Consider the following 13,946-nt stretch of genomic DNA (forward strand, 5'->3'; position numbering starts at 1 on the left):
CAGCAATGAAAACCAAGACTTGGTGAAAAATCACAATGTTTTGCAAAATGTCCAAAATTCATTGTTAAATGATCTATAGCAATAACTGATGGTGTCCACAAATTAAATCCAATTACAAACTCTCAATATCGTTTAAAAATAGGATTTCCTGTGGCATATCTTCAAATACATTGATCAGAGTCCTGATGTCTAACTCTGGTGTGAAGGGAAACCTGTTGGAGTGTAGGATATAGCCACCACACAGTGATATAAAAATATCAACGGACCCTGCTATTACAGAATCCAGAGCTCATTGTAGCTTCAGTTAAACTGAAGGTTGTGAGATACTGATTCTAACAAGAACAAGTGCATAGATCTCAGCTTTAGATCAGGGTGGCTTGCTGAGTGCCAATGTAATGTTAAAGCATCCTTATTAGTCCCAAACAATTTTCACATCCGTGACTTATCGCTATGGGATAGATGAAGCCACCCAAATTCTAAATTGTGAAACAGAGCTTCGGAGTAAACACTTGGCAATAGGAGCATCCTGTGAGAAAATCTCAACACTGTGCCTCATACTTATTTTAAAGTCAGCACAACCTTCATAATGATCATTCTGCCCACAATATAGTACAAGAGGTATTGCTTTTGAAATCAAGTGATGGAAATTTTAAAACAAAATTGCACCAAATAAAGCTGCCGTGAACCAGGAAGAAGGTTCCAGAAATCAGTGAAGCACAAACACCAAACCGATACGCTGCATAAGATGTGTTAGCTGGGAGAGGGTTGTGCTCAAATGGTATAGTGTGAAGATTTACCTCAAGTTTAAGTTTCTCCATGGGGATGCAATCAGAAGAGAAGCAGAAAATGAAGAATGACAACATGGAAGGCACAAACAACAAAATTACACAATGAAAACATCAACATTGAGTCCAACATTTAAACAATTCAAACAATGATAATGGGAAGGAAGTAAACACATCAGGCAAGTGGATGATGGACGGCAAAGCTTCACACTGGCAATGACCCAACAGGTTCACTAGACATATATGATTCAATTATAGCCTAACCCAACCACCCGTTACCTGATTCGAACGGGTGCAACACTGGCTTAATGTCCCATTGAAGTCATGCGTTCTCAATCCTACTGCACGGATATCACACACACAGTGGTTCAAACTGCCTACTTACTTACACACACACACACACACACACACACACACACACAGATTAAACCCCTAATGAGGTAGTGGACACATCAGAAATATGCTCATGTCACACTCGGAGGTTAAAGCAACAATTCAATCGCACAGCCATTTAGGAATACCTGAAATGCACTATTGGAAGGTTGCACACACTATAAATGGTGACTTTCAAATGGATATAAATGCAAAAAGGAAATAAAAAGATGCAGGACTATGGAAAAAGAAGTGGGGAGTGGTACAAATTGCACAGCTAAAGGGTTACACCCAAAGCGTTGACTTCTCCACCTCCTGATGCTGCCTGGCTTGCTGTGTTCTTCCAGTCTCATGCTTGTCTACTTTGGATTCCAGCATTTGCAGTTTTGTTTTGTCTCTAGCTCTTTCAAAAAGCTGACATAGATGGGCTGAACTGCATCATCCTCTGCTGCAAGATTCTATAAGACTGTTCAGACACCAATGTCTTCACAGACAGTTAACTAACTCTATCACTGTTATTTCTCTTTTTCTGGTGCTAGCCAAACATATATCAATTGATGAGTGTAAAGGGGCAGTTTTAACTAAATACATTGGGTCTTTATCTCTATCAGTTGGCTCAGGAAATGCTGTCAGACAAGTATAGATGTAATCTTACCTCTGCTGTGTTACGCTGCACCTTTAGCTGTTCATTTTCATCGGTCAGTTTATCTGATCGCCTTTCCTGCTCAAGACTCATCTGATCCATCAAGGTCTGAACCTGCACCAATTCCTTTTTCAGAACTGCTACGTCCTCCAGGCCAGGCCGCTGAAGCTAAGATCCAAGCACAGTCTCAGTCAGTACTCCACCCAGATTGGACAGGAGGTATGTGTAGTTTCTATTTTATCTCCAGTCAAAAACAGACCAACTAAACTCAGAGGGTCACATTTAGGAATGAGAGATTAAAGGACAGATCCAGTGTCAAAATGCCTTTTGGTTCATGTCTCTTAACCCTGAAGATTCTCTATTTTCATTATGATTCAGCTTGGAGATTACATAGAATTTTATTTCATCCTTAATTTCTCTGGTTAAGATGACTTTCCTTTTTAAAGAAGACAATTCTTGGTTTGTTACATTTATAGTCCATCTCTAGCTGCCCTGAAAGAATTGATAATCAATCACAGAGCAAGACTGGAGCCACATGGTCCCAAATCCAGTATCAGAAGAGAAGATGATATAGGAGAAATAAAAAGTACGCCATTCAGCCCCTCCAAAATGGTCCACTTGCGTTCCTGTCACTGATAATCCTGGACTCCTGTTGGTTGATTACCTGTCTAACTCAACCTTGAACATTTTCACTGACCCAACCTCCACTGCTGTCTGGAAAAGAGAATTCCAAAAACTGGCAACCATGTGAGAGAAACAATTCCTCCACAACTCTTATCTAGAACGGGAGACCCTTAATTCTTAAACAGTTTTAGATAACACAGAACGGGCAACAGCTACATTATCCCCAATGCTGGGGAGATACCATACTGGAGAGCCTGTGTGGGCACAATGGTCTTCCATGCTGTACCACTTTTATCCCATTGTTCACACCCCCTCAAGACTGCAAACAATCTATGCATCAGCACTGCTTGCTGGCTTGCTCAACCAACACTTACTCCTACATTTCTCATCATTTTTTGGGCCTTAAACTGACTAAGTCACAAGGTACGTAGAATTAACGTAGAAAGGACTTTGTTCATGCAGGAGAAGGAGGAGATAATGATAGCAAGTTCACCTCCAGATGAAAGAAGAATGAGTGCTTTAAAAGTCAAGTGGAACATGCAGTTGACTTGGTTTGAAAAGCAACCAGCTACCGCCTCAGATCTCATACTGCGAGGGAAGGATAAATCTCAAAGGCGTTTGTTTTCAACATGAAGCTAAACATCAAAATAAGTTAAAATTCACATACCAATTCACTTTGCAGTTCTTCAGTCTTGGTTCGCTCCTTTTCCAGCTCCTCCATCAAAGTTTGCAATCTCATCTCTGCAAGGTTCCGGTGGCTTTTCTCATCATCAAATTTTGCCTTAACGTCTATTAAGGAACGAAGAACGCAAATTTATGTAGAAAGTTCAGTTATTTTCATAAGGATTGTGCGAGGACACAATGGGAGGAAGATGGAGACAGACAGGAACAGGCCAGGAATACTCAGGCCTACAGTTGATACCAGAACCAAAATAAATGTAGTTTACTCTTTGCTGCCTGAAGTGGAAAATGCAGGCCTTAGAAGACAGCAGTGGTTCTCATTAGCTCTACACCCTCAGAGTCAAACGTTCTGTTGAAATCCCATCTCAGAGACCAGGACATATAAAGGTAGTGGACACTCCCAGTGCAGCACCATGGGAGTGTTGTACAATCAGAGATGTCAACTTCCATTAGAGACATTAAACTTAGGCCCTGCCTGCTGTCAGGTGGAGAGAGAAGATTCAGCATTGATGTTTCACACAACAGCAGGGGATTTCTTCCAGTGCTCTGGCCAATATTGACCCCATAACCAACAGACATTTACACCTCGCTGTAAGCAGGAACTTGCTGCACATAATTGACTACAGGGATTCCTAAATTACAGCAGAGACCATTTGTCAAAAGAACTTCATTGGTTGTACAGCACAATGGAATGCTGAGTGTGAGCAAAGGCCCAGGAGACTAATACAGACAGGATACAAATGCAAAGATGGAACTCAATGCTAAGAGACATGGTGTGATTAATTTTGATAGGAGAGATCAGGAGTGGCAATATAAATCAAGTCTACAATTCTAAAGGGGGTGGAAGAAGGTGCATGTGCAATAGGTACTCCTGCTCGTGGGACAAGTTGTGAAATTGGTTAATAAAGCTTATAGGATGCTGAGTGTTAAAAATAGTAGAACTGAAGTACAAAAGCAAGGAAGCTATAATGGACATGCGTACAACATCGGGATGGCTTCTGCTACAGTAATGTGTCCAGTTTTAGATCCCACACATCAGGAACATTGTGACGGCATTCAAGAAGATGCAGAAAAGACTTAAAAGATTATTCAACATTTGACAGACTTCAGTCATTGAACCTTACAGAAACTTTTGCAATACTATGTTCAATGCTGGTCTCCTTGTTAGGGAAAGATGTTGTCAAACTTGAAAAGGTTCAGAACACATTTACGAAGATGGTGCCAGGGTCGGAAGGTTGAGTTTGTAGGGAGAAGTTGAATAGGTGGAGGCTATTTTCCCTGGAGCATTGGAGGCTGAGAGGTGACCTGATAGAGGTGGGTAGAAGTCATGAGGGACATGGGTAGGGTAAATAGGCAAGGTCTTTTGCCTGGGACGGGGGAGTCCAAAGCTAGAGGGCATAGGTTTAAGGAGAGATGGGAAAGTTTTAAAAAAGGACATTAAGGAAAACATTGTCATGCATGTATGGAATACTCTGCCAGAGGAAGAGGACTACGCTGGTACAACTACACTAGTTAAAAGACATCTGGATGGGTATATAAATAGTTGAGAGGGATAATCGGCCAAATCCTGGCAATTGGGACTGGATTAATGTAGGCTATCTGACTGAAGTAGACTGAAGGGTCTGTTTCTGTGCTGTACATCTCTATAGCTGAGGCTGTACTCTTTAGGTAGAAGTTTGAGGGGAGATTTGATAGAGGTGTTCAAAATACAGCAGATAGAAGGAACTGAATCCAGACTGGAATTAGACAGCACCAATTGAGCCAAAAGAAGCAGATGGTGACAGTTTCTTAAAAGCTGAGTGTGATTAGCATCTGAAATGTGCTGCTTGAGTGTGTGGTGGCTGCATATTCACTAAAGGCAGAGTGGGATGAGGTGAATTCCTCTTGCTCAGAGACAGTACTAACATGACAGAATTAGCAGTCTCCCTCTGCATTAATCCTAAATCTGTGAATTTCAAGCTTCCGTTCAGTTCTCCCAGTCTTTCCACCAGGGAACCCACACTTACCGACTAACTCAGTTGCTAATGTGGCAGCTTTTTGCTCCAACAACTCATTCATCTGCTTGATCTTCATGTTCTCTACCTGGGCATTCTCTAGTTGGCTCTGAAGACCTGTTTGCTCTATAGAAAGGACAAACAACAGCATTTTTAATGTTACCTCAGAGTCTCTGCTTGACAAAATTGCAAGAGATATGATGGAAACAGTAGGTATGCAGTACAGCTGATAACATTCTATAACGATGGATTTTGGCAGAGAGGATAGGATGAACCAGAATAAATGTCATAGCACAAATAACAAAGAATGTGCAGGGACAGAGAGAACGATGGGTGTATTTCTCACAAGGAATTAAGTGCGACAGGGGGAGTGTGTGTAACTGGAGTTGAAATGCCCATCAGCCATGATTGAATGACAGAGTGGATTTGAGGTGGCGAGTGGCCTTACTTCGACTCCTATCTCTTATTGCATAGATTTGCAAAGCACTTCATATATAAAGGCTGCTAGTGTAGTAGCATGAAGGTTATGCTGAACCTATAAAAAGCTTTGGTTAAGCCCCAACTACAGTAGTGCATCCAGTTCTGGTCACATTTTAAGAAGAATGTGAGAGTCCTTGACAAGGTGGAAAGGAGAGCTACCAAAATGCTTCCAGGAATGGGAGATTTTAGTTACAGAATTAAGATTGTTCCCTGGAAAGCCAAAAGTAGGTAGGGGTCACGTTTGAAAGAACTATGTAAGTTTATGACAGGTTTAGATAACAGATGAAAAAAAATCCTCTTCCAACTAGCTGAAAGTCCAAGGTTTCGAGCAAGAGAAGCTGGAGGAATCTTAGGAGTCCATTCACTTGCTGCACACAAAGTTGTTCCTAAGATGGTGGAAGCAAAAACAATAAAAAAATTTTTTAAAAATTAGGTAGTCAAGGGAAATAAACTTGTCACAACAGGGAATAGGACTGTCTGGATTAATGTCGCGAGTCGGCAGACTCTCAACGGATCATTTCGCCTTCTTCTGTGCCACAAGCGTCAGAGAGACTCCACAACATTTTTTTTAAAGAAACATCTTGACAGTTTTTGTGCATTGCAAAATAATGTACATGCCTTAAAAGGAACTCCGTTTACCTGAGGGGACAGGGGACATCAATCCACCGGACAAAGATGCCTGGAAAGAGATGCAGAATGCATTTAAAACATCATGTTAAACACCTTACAATGTCAATTAAATCAGAGTATTGCGGGCAGACTTCTAAACAAAGGAGCGAATACGGTAGTAACATTTCTGGAAGCCAACTCAGTGCAGTGCAATAATCAGACCGGTCAGACAAAACTAGTGACAGTGTAATTGAACAATCTGTAGAAAACCTCGCTCACCACTCAGGCAATACAGGTAAGCGTGTTTCAGATGGACATTTATTGCACAAACAGCACCCAGCAATCAATATCAAAGGTCATAAAGCTCTAACATCGATCACACACCCTGTTTTCCATCTCATTCATTTGAAAGCAACCGGACAAAAAAAAAGGTAAAGTTCACACGAATTGATGATCAAGATCAAAGGCACAGGCTGTAGGGCCGATTATATTTATTCATTAGAAATGCAAATAGTCACATCCAGATATAGGCTAATGATAGGGCTTTCGGTGAACAGCAGTAGTGTCCCTGCCTCTGAGCTTGAAGGCCTAGCTGCACCAGATTTATAACATTTTTGAACAAGTCAATTAGTTATATTTAATATTAGAGAGAAACCTACATCAGAAACATCGGTCAATTTCAGGAATGCAATATGTCGTCCCTTTTTAGGGCTCTTGTGGCACAGTGGTAGCATCCCTATCTCTTGACCAGAAGGGCAGGTTCAATTCCCACCTACTCTAGGACGTACATGATAATATCGCTGAACTCATGAATAAGAAAATATCTAAAAGCTAAATGAACTAGACAACACTCCACTAAAAGAGTTGAATAATTCTAAGGACTGGGAATCGGAAACGTTTTTTTCTTCCAAACACAAGTCAAACCAACTAAAATGAAATGTTTTGGCTAACATCACATCAGGACTACCTCACTTCCCCTTCAGTTTCCTTACCCACTGAAAACCTTTATCCAGACATCTGCGCTTCAAGAGTCACATAAGAGCCTCTGGCTGGAAGGTTATTCTCAACTGATCCTGTGTGTCCCCTTATTATGGGGGCATATTTCCCACACTGACTTTCTCAAGCCATTAGACCATAAGAAGTAGGAGTAGAAGTAGATCTGGCCCTCCAAGCCTGCATCGATCCAGATCCTCTATTTAAACCTGTCACCTATTTTCTAAAGGTCTGTATCTCTCTGCTCCCTGCCCATTCATGTATCTATCGTGCCCACCTCTACCACCTCCACTGACAGGCGTTCCAGGCACCTACTACCCTCTGTATAAAGAACCTTAAACACATATCTCCCTTAAACCTTACTTCTCTCACTTTGAACTTGCGACCCCTTGTAACGGAGTCCTGCACTCTGGGAAAAACCTTCTTGCTATCCACCCTGTCTGTAATGCTCATGATGTTGTAGATCTGAATCAGGCTGCCCCTCAACCTCAGTCTTTCTAATGAAAGTAATCCTAAACTACTGAACCTCTCTTCATAGCGAGCGCCCTCCATCCCAGGCAACATCCTAGGGAACCTCATCTGCACCCTCTCCATTCGCATCCTTTTGGTGATGTGGCGACCAGAGCTGTACCCAGCATTCCAAATGTGACCGAACCAAAGTCTTAATCTGATCAACCTTGGCCCCACTTTCCTGCATTTTCCCTGTAACCCTCGGTTTCTTCACCGATTAAAAGTCCATCTTAGCCCAGCCTCTACAAACCTCTGATAAAGAATTCCAGAGAGTCATCACCTTGAGGCAAAAAAGTCCTCATGTCTCAAACAGGCAACCCCTTACTCTACGATTATGCCCTCTCGTCTTAGATTCTGCTAGATTCTGCTATAGCGGTAAACACCTTCGCCACATCTAACCTATCAAGCCCCTTAAAAGCCTTCCAAGTTTCAGTAAGGTCCCCTCTCCTACTTTAAACTCAACTGAGTACAGGCCCAAACCACTCAAACTCTCCTCATAACACAGACTCTCTGTAACCAGGAGTAACCCAAGTGAATCTTCTCTGGAATGTCTCCAATGCTTGCCTATCATTCCTTGGATAAGGAGACCAAAACTGCTCCCAGGTGTGATCTGACCACTACCTTTTTTTTTAAAAAAAGGAGAAAGTGAGGACCGCAGATGCTGGAGATCAGAGCTGAAAATGTGTTGCTGGAAAAGCGCAGGTCAGGCAGCATCCAAGGAGCAGGAGAATCAACGTTTCGGGCATGAGCCCTTCTTCAGGTTCCTTGGATGCTGCCTGACCTGCTGTGCTTTTTCAGCAACACATTTTTAACCTTTTCTTTTAAAGCAAGGCCCCCATATTTAGGAGAGCAAGAAGTCTCGTGATTGAAATGTATAAGATCCTGATTGGTTTTGACAAGATGGACATGGAAAAGATGTTCCCTCTTGTGACTGATTTAATTTTGGGGACACTGTTTAAAAATTGGGGTGACACTTCTAAGGTAGCGATGAAATTGTTTTTTAAAAACAATTCCCTCCTGCTGAGGCTTACTGAAGTTTAGGATAACCTTCTGCTTTATTATCTATTTTTACTGATAAGGCCAAGGATCCCACATGATCTCCCAAAAAGAACTGCTTTCTCAACTTGCCCTCTCATTTTTAAAGGTTTTGTGAATGTTTATCCTGGTCTCCGTGTTTTTACAGCCTAACTTAAGCATCATAACCACAGTCAAGGCTGCTGATGCACGAGAAAGGTTTACACAGATCAGATGGTGAACCTGGTACCAACCCAGCTGGTTAGTTACCTCAGTGTTTTAAATATGCAAAAGGAATTACTTGCTTCAGCTGCCCTTGCACTTTATCCAGTTCTTTCTTCAACTCTTGTGAGAACCAACGTTCTTCCTGTGGAGAGAATGGACCAGTGATTGAGAACAGAGACCCCAGTGGCTGCATGCAACTATAGGTGGGGCTGCAGAAATCTGAACTTGCACATTCCAACCTTTAAGGAGGCCTGCAGATCTTGCACCTCTTGCTGGTGAAGGGAGAGGTTGTCTCTGCAAGTGGAAAGGAAACAAAATAACGAGTCAGAAAGCATGCCTTTCACAATGGTGCACAGATCCCATCTCAGTATAAATTACATTGGGAATCGACTCTCTTCCTCTCTTCAGAACTAAATTACCACTAGCTGTAAGGCGCAATGGTACTAGTGAGGTCGGAGAACACCCGTGGTTCAAATCACCCCTCAAATATATAACTCCTTCTTCCAAAAGAACAATATAGCTGGAGAGCACAACATAAAATTGTGGATGAAAATAATGTGTATGAGTAGAGGGCAACAGGAGCTTGGCACCAGGTAACAATGCCCATGTGGAATGAGCCAGTGCAGATACAATGGCTTCCTTCTGCTTGGCAACAATTAAATACATGACATCCCTCCCAAGCTGACCAGTACAACTCAACCTGTCAAAACTGATCAGTTGGGCGGTGTTTCAGGATACTGCAGTGAACACAACCGGAGTTTCCTGATTGAACAGCAGCATGCAGAGACTCTTGATGTGAAGCTTCAGCATTCTAAATCCAAACAAAACACTTACACTGCCACACCCCCCTCACCCGAAATCTGTTTAATTTGAAGAGGTTAACTAAGAATGAGTTAAATTGATTCCATTTGAACCTGATCAGTCAAAAAAACTAAAACTGAACGGAGGTCATGTTGAACCTTCACTAAACAATTATTCAGCATCCAACTGGAGTAACTGCAGGCCACCACACAATGAGCAAGTGACAGCATGAGAGAAGAACAATTTAAATTGGAAAAACTAGGGTTGTCTCCCCAAAGGAAGACTGAGCAAAGATTTGGTATAAATGTTTAAAATCAGCAGTAACCTGGACAGAGATAAATTTCCCTCATTGGTGGCACGGTTGAGATCTACAAAGACACAGATTTAGAGTGAATGGCAGAAGAACTAAAGGCAAAGTCTTTGTTTTGAACACAGCGAGTGGTTAGGATTTGTAGCATGTGGCCTCAGTGTGGTACAGGCAGATCCAGTTGTGGCTTTCAAATCAGAACATTAAAAATACACAGGGAGGGGCAGGAGACTGCCACAAGCTGAACAGTTCTTGCAGCAGGCCAGCAGGCATCATGGGTTAAATGGTCTCCTTCTGGGCTGTAACCACTCTACGACCTTTAGTTGAAATGTGAGCCATTTGAAGCTTGGATGAATATATTTTTCTGTCCCACCTACACTATTGCCTTTACATGAAAATTATATCTAACTAATGTTAGAACCCTTGCTGATTTTTTCATTAATTCTTTCTACATGTGACTCATTAGGATCATAAACTTTGGAATACAATACTGAGCATTTTCCACAAGACACTGAAAAATAGGAAGAGTATGGTTAAGGGAAATAAGGGAGCTGTAAAAAGTCTCCATTAAAGGACAATATGATTCACTCAAGTTTTTATGCAGAAATTATTTTTAAATAATTCATTTAGAGGCACAGTGAGGAGGAGTTTACTGTGCCAAATAAGCAGATTTAAACAGCTGCTGCCTGTTTAACAATGAAGGACTGTCTGCCCAGGATGGCCAGCCGGGCACCATTTTGGGAGAGCTCCTATCTGGGTTTACTCTGATTTAATTCTCTAGTTGCTCAAGAGCTGACTAAACACTTCCCTGGAGGACACTCTCCAGCTGGTTTGCAAAATCCAAGACCCCAGAAGCAGCAACAGGTTTACAACCAGATCGCTCATCTTTAAGTTGATTAAATAAGAGGTCAAAGATTAACGTGGGAAAATGCAAACTTGTTTAATGGGCAAGAAGAATAGAAAAGCATCATATTATTTAAAAGGTGGGGTTTGGAGGGTGGGGGGTGGGAAAAGAGAATGATAAAGTGTGCAAGTGAGTGAGAGTTTCTAGAATTCTCTAGAATTCCAGGTGGGACCTAGACGTTCTTATATGTGAATCACAACACATCCAGAGTTTGTAACATTTGACCATGTGCATTATTAACAAGCTGCAAGATAAACCACAGATGGTTATAAACTAAACCCGGGGGGGGGGGGGGGGGGGGGGGGGGGGGAAGCAGAAAATACATTTCACAATTCTCAAAACAAACAAACAAACCTTCGCGAAGCTGGATCTTCCCTGGGACCAGATTCATTTCCAGCTTCATGAAATGCTTCATAGTGTTTGAAGAGATCTTCTGCTGAAGCATGAGACTTCATACACAGTGGGCAAATAAAACCCTGTTAAAGGAGAGCAGTACAGGGATAAAGAGGTTCCTTTGCATGCGCGCACACACACACACACTTTAATGTTCACACTCAAAACAGGTTCATTGCTGGAAATGGGAAGCAAAGAAATGTAATATCTCACAGCAGAAGCTCACAGCAATGCTAAAGAGATCATGCCAAGCCCACAAAGTCACTGGGGAAATGAGGTGAAGAATGCGATTCTACTACAAGACTAACTGGCACAGAAGCTGATTATGGATAGTGCAAGCTGTCTGTTCATAACTGATCAGCAGTGACTCTGGTCAATAGTGTGTTACAATCAGCTCCAAAAATCAAACTTGCTCAGAAAAAATCTTCCATGCTCAATAACCCTTAAAGCCCACCACTGCTGAATCCCCCAGTCCCCGACCAACCCTCCACTCCTTTGGCTATTTATTGGGGCTCCCCTTTACATCTGCAGATCACGCTTGGAGACTATTTTAACCTATGGTCCAGGCAGGAGGACCAGTGGACCAAACTTCCCCATGCCAACCTTACTAAGCTAGCTTGAGGGTCAGAGGAAAAACCAGCAAGGCAAGTCCAAATCCCCGCAGACAAGTCTTCACTTTTGAAAGTTTTGTGGTTTGCCAGGGCAGGAGTATCCCCCACACCCCACAATTCTTCCCTCAGTGAGTGCCCACTCTCCGGCAGCAGAGTGCCAGCAATCATTCCCATTTGCATCCTCAAGCTGACCGGATTCTTGTACCCACGTGCCCATGGGGTTGGAGTGCTTGCTGCCAACTACGAGCTGGCGATAGGAAGCAGGCCTGAAACTTACAATGGGAGCAGCCTGTCTACGACTGAGGGGAACCGCGTGAAAATCAGGAGGAGTACAGAGGGATAATGACTCTAGGCCAAGTTGTGAGACAAATGCCAAATGTTCGAAGTGGATCCCTTCAACCGTGAAGGGTTGTGGGAGGGAGAGTGGAAAGATCTGTAGAGATCTGGGAGATGGAAGAATGCATAGGTGGACTTCCGAGTTCTACAAATCAACGACTGTTCCATTAGGACTGTTTTAGCGGACACTTCTCTCACAATTGTTCATCAAATACATAGCTTGTATTTATAATAGCACTGATAACAAAACAATACATCTGATGGGGAATTACCAAACAAATAAAAAACTCTGCTTTATATTGAATTAACTGGTTTCAGACCCTGTAGTTCTCTAAAGTTGTTTCCAGTCCTAGTGAGCTGCTTGTTCCTCCCACTGAACTTCAAGCAAAAAACAGAGACATGCGAGTGAACGACACAGCAGTGCAGAAATATGGGACAATGTACAGGAATCAATGTGACTGCAAAATCTCAACCAGCTCAGATAGTATTCCAACTCAAAGACTTACATTTCTCCATTGACGTTGTAAACCGTCACAAGGTGCTTTACAGGAGCGTTAACAACACACCAGGGCAAAAACAGATGATCAAAAGGTAGGTTTGAAGAAGCATCTTAAAAGGGGCAAAGAAAGTCAAAGCAGTACAAGGGTGACAGAGGGGTACAGCCCTCAACAGAAATCAGGATTACACAATAGAACAGAGTGAGACAAGTGATATGACACAACGATGAGAGCTTAAAAACCAATTGAAAGTCTGCTGGTAGGATGCCAATGACTGAAGAAAACACTACTGTCTGTGTGTAGCTGAACCACATTCCAATGAGCATCATCAGTACGCATGATCAGAAGCCAGTCTAGAAGCAGAAACCTGAACAATCTGCCTTCATGACAGGCTTGTCTCCGAATTCCGGTCAAAACAGAGTCATGGCTTTAAACAAATGCTCTGATGACTCAAAAGGACCACAGTATACTCGAAGAACACTTGGCCAATTAGTATAAGTATTCCAAAAGGAAGAACTGAGTAAAACTAGCTTTGTGAGTGCACAAACCTGTCATGTTTTAAGTCGAAAATCACCACTTCCAACTCGCATGCTGAATTCGATGATGCCTCACCTGCCCATTTCACTGTGTGAGCCTGTGCCACTAGCTGCTAGCTCTCACTTTTCCTTTTGTCAAACACTCCTCCTCAATCCCACCCAGACCGTGGTCAAGATGCCTCTTCATTGACACATGGAGCTCTCTCTGAGCTGAGGAATGCTGGATGCTTCCCTCTCCTCTCTGACAAAAATCATTTCAATTAAAAATAAAACCATCCATTAATCAGAGGCTGCCATCTGGCCTTTGAAGTGGGCATTAAAAATGCCATGGCTATACTTCAAACAAGAACCAGGTCAACATATTCCCATGACCAATACCAATGAAACAGGATGTCCAATCACTCAAGCTGATTGGATTTTATTGTGCAAGTACTGACAGCGGTCTTTCCGAACTCTCAGTAGTGTCTATAAATGCTGCAGGAGGAACTGAAAGGCATTATAATAATGCCAGGAAACCTTCCTTAAAAATGGCAAAATATCCCAAGACTTTCACAGACACATCAAATAATATTTTGACACCAAGTCACCATAACTTTACAAAAGATGACCTAAAGCTTGGATGAAGAGATAG

General features: G+C 42.3%; 1 protein-coding gene across 4 annotated transcripts in view; it reads right to left on the reverse strand.

The window, feature by feature from the left end:
- Positions 1-13,946, reverse strand: part of eea1 (early endosome antigen 1) — a 112,738-nt gene that overhangs the window by 67,550 nt on the left and 31,242 nt on the right. For 2 of the 4 annotated variants that reach the window (XM_060843024.1, XM_060843022.1), the window contains 8 exons: positions 11,297-11,418; positions 9,170-9,224; positions 9,007-9,072; positions 6,219-6,258; positions 5,112-5,225; positions 3,092-3,213; positions 1,813-1,968; positions 798-812 (listed from right to left, as the gene is read on the reverse strand). In XM_060843024.1, coding sequence (XP_060699007.1) covers positions 798-812; positions 1,813-1,968; positions 3,092-3,213; positions 5,112-5,225; positions 6,219-6,258; positions 9,007-9,072; positions 9,170-9,224; positions 11,297-11,418 — 690 coding nt within the window. Of the gene's footprint in view, positions 1-797; positions 813-1,812; positions 1,969-3,091; positions 3,214-5,111; positions 5,226-6,218; positions 6,259-9,006; positions 9,075-9,169; positions 9,225-11,296; positions 11,419-13,946 lie in introns of those variants that run through there. The other 2 variants (XM_060843023.1, XM_060843025.1) reach the window with 2 other exon arrangements.

This window comes from Hemiscyllium ocellatum, chromosome 23 (genome assembly GCF_020745735.1).
Source record: "Hemiscyllium ocellatum isolate sHemOce1 chromosome 23, sHemOce1.pat.X.cur, whole genome shotgun sequence".
Lineage (NCBI taxonomy): Eukaryota > Metazoa > Chordata > Chondrichthyes > Orectolobiformes > Hemiscylliidae > Hemiscyllium > Hemiscyllium ocellatum.